Below are 5,984 nucleotides of genomic sequence, written 5' to 3'. Positions count from 1 at the left end.
TCAGCAGGGTGTCTACTTGCAGCCAGCTGCTGCTCACATTAACTCCACAGTGAAGACAGTCTCAGACTTTGATGCCCTACAACTGTCTTCCTTGTTAACAGCTTCAGGTGATTATAGTAATGAAGGTAAGAAAATATGGGTTAAAATAATATTTGACTGAGGAGACATTTCAACAAAGTTTCTTTTAGTTAGGTTTGTAGGTAATTTCTGTCCTCTTTTTTTGGCATATTTATGCTCTTTGATTTTCTCCATAATGCATTTACAGTGGCAAAACAACCACAGACGCAGGCTGCTGTAAGGAATGCATTCTGGTACGGGTACTGCATACAACACATTAAGCAGTTCAAATCTCCCAGGGGTAGGTAGAAGCCAAGCAATGACTGTTGTGCTTAGGGTGCAGCATCTGTGCGGTGAACTACAAAATACATGGGGAAAATGGCAGAAAGGCAGTCATTTTCTAAATACCACAAGAAATTTGTACAGCCAGAGGTGGAAGTATGTAGAGGTTAGAAAACTATCTGCAGCACAACTCAGTGGCAGCAAAGGGGGACCAGAGCAGAAGGAGGAAAGAGCTGTTGTTTTTATTACAGTGACACCATGCTGTCCAGCTCTATGTCATACCTTACTGATTAGTGCAATCTCATCTCAGAAAACCTTCTGATTGAAGGGAAATTACTGATTTAAAAAGAGGAGTTGCCAGAGACAGGGCTGCTGGTGTGACTGACTGCAGAGCGCAGAAACCATATCTCTGGCCTCTATAGGATGTGCACTGCAGGAGTGGATTCTGTTCTCCTTGACCAGAAAGTAGATGAGATGAGACAAGCTCCTAAGAGCTGAGAGAAGATCTGAAAGATTACATATGTAAACATAAACCAGCGATCCTCCAGCTGTACCATCAACCACAGCATCTAGAAAATGGGGTGAAGTAGAGCAGCAGGCGAACTGTTGTTGGGGATGGGGTACTCTCTCCAGCAGGAAGCTCAGCACAAGGCAGGGTGTTGGTCAGGACTTCTTTCTCAGGTCTCAGTCCCACTGGGGAAGCACATCTGTTTGATCAGGACTCCAGGGATAGCACTGTGGCTATATTTCTTGGCAAAACCAAATCCAGCCAACAGGCAGAATCCAACCTTAGGCTGTCAAATGGACTAATTTCCAAGAAATGCCTGAGGGAGGAAGCCAAGTAGGTATTTCTTCTGCAAAGGGTGGTAGTGCCTCAGACCAGTCCAAGTTCTACATCTGACATCCTGATACAAAAGGTGGAGTGGTCAGTGAAAGCTCATACAGGGCCATCTTCAGGGCCAGGCTCCAGCTTTAATGAAAGAAGAAAAGAAGCTTTGGACTCCAGAGGCATTGCCAAAACTGGCTTGTGGTTTAGTTTAGAAGATATAAAAAGAAATATTAACAACTTACCGCCATGCATAGCAGCTTGATGCTGCCCACCAATCTATTTGAAATGTCCCTGTTATACATGAACGTAAAGATATTTCTTACATTTTTAAGGCATACTAATAGGGCAGTTGCTCTGCACAGAATAACATACAGATTTTCAGCACAATTTGAAATTGTGTCATTGGACTGAAAAGCTATTGAGGGCTATTTTCCCCCTACTAGAGACAAAAAGATCTGTTCCCACAGCCAGGTGAATGTGCTAGCTATTAGCTCTCTGTAGCCCCCATAGTTAAATGGGGACTTGTTTGGTCAAGTAGCCTAAATATCCTCTGATGCTATCAAATGCCGCTTGAAAACGCAGATGTTTGAAGCCCTTCTGATCCTGATTAGGACTTTTCAAGGGTAACATGTGATGCATTATTGACTGGTTGAGTTTATGGTGAGGCTTTCATTTTCCAGTCCTCTTAATAGAAGGGTGACCTAAATGGTTTTTTTTAAATCCATTTTGCAGAATGGTGCTGCTATGGTTTCCATTTACAACCAATTGTTAATTAGGCCAGACTTTGATGGTCATTTCCTATTAATATTGCCCTTTTTGTGTGTTTGGTCAAGTGCATGCCTGTGTGTGTGTGAGCTGCTGCTTTTTTTTTAGTATTACTTCACAGCCTACTCCTGGTGCCTTGCAGGCAGCCTCTCTACCAGGAACTGCTGCTCAAGAAACACCGCCTCCACCAACCATCCTGTCCTCCCATTGCTTTTAATGGTTGGACAACTCAGAGTCGAATAATGATACTTATTAATATGAATATGATATGTCAGCTTTCGTGACTGCATTGCTGATCATTTTAGTGAAAGCAGAAGCCTGCAGAAGACAGAATTAGAAGTTGCTGGAGGGATGTGGGAGCAGCAGGGAGGGCTGAATAGCAAGGCAGGGGAACACAGGAGGACTACAAGGATTATTGCCCCTGGGACTGTGGTGGATGGTACTGGAAAGTGATCAGGAAATTTATCTAGCCCAAAGAGGCCCCTTGAGCTCATTGTGGCCTGGGCATAAAAGAGAGATGGTGAATGGTTCCAGTAAGGAAAGGGTGAATATGTAAATATATAAATACTGAAATAAATTTATAAATACTGAAGAAAATTGGGAAACATGAAAAATCCTGAGGAAGTGCTTGCAAACATTTCTGTTACATCCAGGGTAAAGACTTTTAACAAAATAACTCCTTTAGCACATTTGTTTTGCCTTCATTGATAAGTACCTGTGAATTTCTCCATTCTAAGGTTTGTACAACTCAGCATGATCGAGTGATCACTGCTCAGGCATGTATTTTGGAAGCATGATGGACTCCATGTTTTCCACTGCTGCTTCCCACTGCTGTTGACCCTGATGTCTTCTGTGCCAATGCTATGTCTGAATACTAACCCTTTTCTTTTGTTTCATCTGTCTCCTTGCAGGCATATATGCTGAAGTCATTTGAAATGAATGGTCTGCCCAAGGCAGTGCCTTTAAGTTTGCCTTATCAAGACTTCAGAAAAGATGTGTCAGACTACTGGGAAAAGCCTAAGGTATCCCAGCGGATAAAAAAAGTTGATTTCTCAAATATTGTCTTGACTGCTCCTTGCAAACCTCTGGAACCTTATCTGGAAATAAATGGAAAAGAGGAGGAAGAAGAAGACGAGGAAGAAGATGAGGAGGAGGAAGACGAGGAGGATGAGGAGGAAGGAGATGAGATTGACATGCGCAGTGGCTCCAGCAGTGACCTGAGTCAAAAAAGCACAGAGCGCAGCCAGGAGTGCGCGCCATCCACACTCCTGGCTGACGACCAGAAAGGATCCAAGGGTCGAGCGTCCACTGCTGACGGGGACCTAGAGCTGGAGGAAGGCTCAAAAACGCTGGTGCTGTTTTCACCAGGTGATCTGAAAAAGTCTCCGATGACCACAGACTTGGCTCCAGAAGTTGATCTGGGCACTCTTGCTGCACTGACGCCACAGAGCGAGCGGCCCCAGCCGATGGGTAGCCAACTGGATGTATCCGAGCCAGGGACCCTGTCCTCAGTCCTTAAATCTGAACCAAAGCCTCCCATGGCAGTGGCTACAGCTTCCTCCCCCTTTACCAAAGTTGAGCGCACATTTGTTCATATTGCTGAAAAGACCCACTTAAATGTCATGTCTTCCAGTGGGCAGCTGATGAGGCATGAGGAATACTGCCCTCCGGGCCAGTTTGAGGAGGTCATTATCGAAGAAGAGCTGGAACACAACCTGGTGCTGGTAGAGAATGGAAGCATACATTCGGGGCTAGAAGGAGCAGAGATGGAGAGCTGTGCACTTTCAGCTAATCACATTGAAACCTCCTCAGAGACAGTGGGGGAGCAGCTGGCCCTTCCCAACGGTGCAGCAAAGCCTCCCGAGGACAAGCCAGAGCTCTCCGACAAAGTGGTGCTCTCGCTGGATTTGGAAGAGCCTGGCAAGGTGGTTACAAGGGAGCCTGACCTTGAGAAGTCAGCAGCAGTGGCAGAACACCCTAAGCAAGTGGAGACCCCCCTCGACACACCGCAGCAGGGCCTCAGGAGACCTCTGGGCTCCAGGTACAGAAGTCGGATACCCATTTTGTTCTCTGAGGAGGACACCGGCTCAGACCTTTCGACTTCACTCTCGGCCAAAGAGAGGCTTTATAAGAGGGCGAAGCAACCTGACTTGGCTCGCCTAGTGATGGAGAAGAGGCAAAACCGCCTCCTTCGGCTGGCCTCAGGAGCCTCCTCCTCAGCATCCTCCAGCGATGAGAGGCGCAGGGCCTCAGAAACCCTGTCGACCACCGGTTCTGAGGAGGACACCCACGACTCTGATGACTCCATCCCAAGGAAGGCAGGGAGGGAGAAGGCTGCCCTCCTGGGGAAAGAAGAGAGACCCATAAGCACAAAGAGCAGAATTCCTCGGCCCATCACACCAGTGAAAACACCGCTAGAGATGGCGAAGTCTGAGAGCTCCATGGCTGTTGCAATGGCAGTGCTATGTAGCTCCCCGCAGGATGCAGCTGTTGCCCACAGGTAAGACCAAAATGGTAAGCAATGCAAAATTTTGGATTTGTTAAATAGGCATAGCCAGGGCTTTGCTTACCTCCCACTGCTTTATCCTTTGCTTAGCTTGAATGCATGGTCCATCCCTGTTTTCTACAGTCAGTTGAGCTCACCAGTGTTTGAAATTCCCACCTCTCTGTCTTCTTTGGCTATCTGGCCAAAGGGCCAAGCCCCTCCTCACTTGCCCTGGCTTTGAGGCCTTTTTCCCTTCAACAAGCTCTTTCATTTGGTCTGATCCTGCTAATAGCACATCCCTCCAGTGCTGAGCTCTCAGTTTTGCAGCATGCCTAGCACAGCTGTGCCTCTACAGGGAGACCTGGCCTGGCTATTGCAAATAGAGCTGCAACACCTGTGAGGTTGCCAGTTGTGATTGCCTCAGAAGATGGCCAGCATGCAAAGAGCTGGAGAGAGGGAGGTGCACACACGTGGGCTTTGGCAATGACCTGGAACAGTGTGAGCCACCTCCATGTGGTCTGAATTCCCTACACATCCCTGTGCCTTTATTTTTTTGGAGGCACCTAGCTCTCTATTAAATAAGCAGAGAGATGTGAGTGGAGGTGGACCTTCAGAATTCACCAGTGTTTGGGTTTTCTGCCTGGCCTTGGGGCAGGAGCTCCAGCCCAGGAGCAGAGCCGCTGCTGTGGCTCCGTCCAGCAAATTCTGCTCTTTCAGAGACATGGAGTGAAAGCACGGGATTGCTGTGGGTTGGTTTATCTTCCAGCACAGAGGCCAACTGGTGCAATGCAGCTCATGCCCATCTTCCCAGATTGCATCTCCTCCCTTGAATAAGGTTGTTGCATCCATGCCGTATGTTAGGAAGAGTCTCAGATATGTGCTATTGACTAAACCATACCTGCATGTTGTCCCAGATGGTGCTGGAGGATCAGGGCAAACACTTAGTAGTGTTATACTTACATCGAGAGTTACAGGATGGTGTTCAAACCAGTGTCCCATCTCGTTCACAGCATAGCTCCTGTGGTCCTGGTGCTGGAGACTCCCTTTAATTGCCTAGCAATTTTCATGCCAAACCTGCCAGGAGCACAGAGCCCCTTGCAGAAATCCCCTTTCATCCTCCCTCTTCTCTTCCCCTGCAGGCTTCAGGCACAGAGGTCAGCTGGAAGTGTCCCAAATGAGTGCCGAACAACGCAGATACAAAGTCGGCTTCCTCCTTCGCCAAGCGCCACTTCTCTTCCTCCACGGAGCAGCTCGCGGAGGTCCAGCTGTGCATCCCCTCGGAGCCCTGTCCTTCCTTCAAGAAACCCCAGTGCTTCCCCCCGAAGCCAGCTGCCTCCCCGACAGGAAAGTCCTTCTCCCTGCCGACAGCATAAGCCAGGGACTGCTCTTCAGCGAGTTCCTCCTTCCCCCCGACTGCAGCCCCCAGCTCAGGCCCTGGGGCCAACAGGAGATTCCTTGCCCTCTCCTGGTGTGGCCAAAAAACGACAAAGAGGAAAAACCCAGACTCAGAGTCCAGCAACCAAAGGAAAGCAGGTGTTCCTGGAAAGTAAGGCAGCTGCCAGATAA

At 48.2% G+C, this 5,984-nt stretch overlaps 1 protein-coding gene across 1 annotated transcript in view; it reads left to right on the top strand.

Moving 5' to 3' along the window:
- Positions 1-5,984, top strand: part of TTBK1 (tau tubulin kinase 1) — an 87,783-nt gene extending 81,799 nt beyond the window's left edge. The window contains exons 15-16 of the mRNA XM_010182674.1: positions 2,860-4,433; positions 5,558-5,984. Coding sequence (XP_010180976.1) covers positions 2,860-4,433; positions 5,558-5,984 — 2,001 coding nt within the window. The remainder of the gene's footprint in view (positions 1-2,859; positions 4,434-5,557) is intronic.

Source organism: Mesitornis unicolor, unplaced genomic scaffold (genome assembly GCF_000695765.1).
Source record: "Mesitornis unicolor isolate BGI_N332 unplaced genomic scaffold, ASM69576v1 scaffold2054, whole genome shotgun sequence".
Taxonomy (NCBI): domain Eukaryota; kingdom Metazoa; phylum Chordata; class Aves; order Mesitornithiformes; family Mesitornithidae; genus Mesitornis; species Mesitornis unicolor.
The sequence above is the reverse complement of the archived record's forward strand: the minus strand, read 5'-3'. Positions and strand labels throughout refer to the sequence as shown.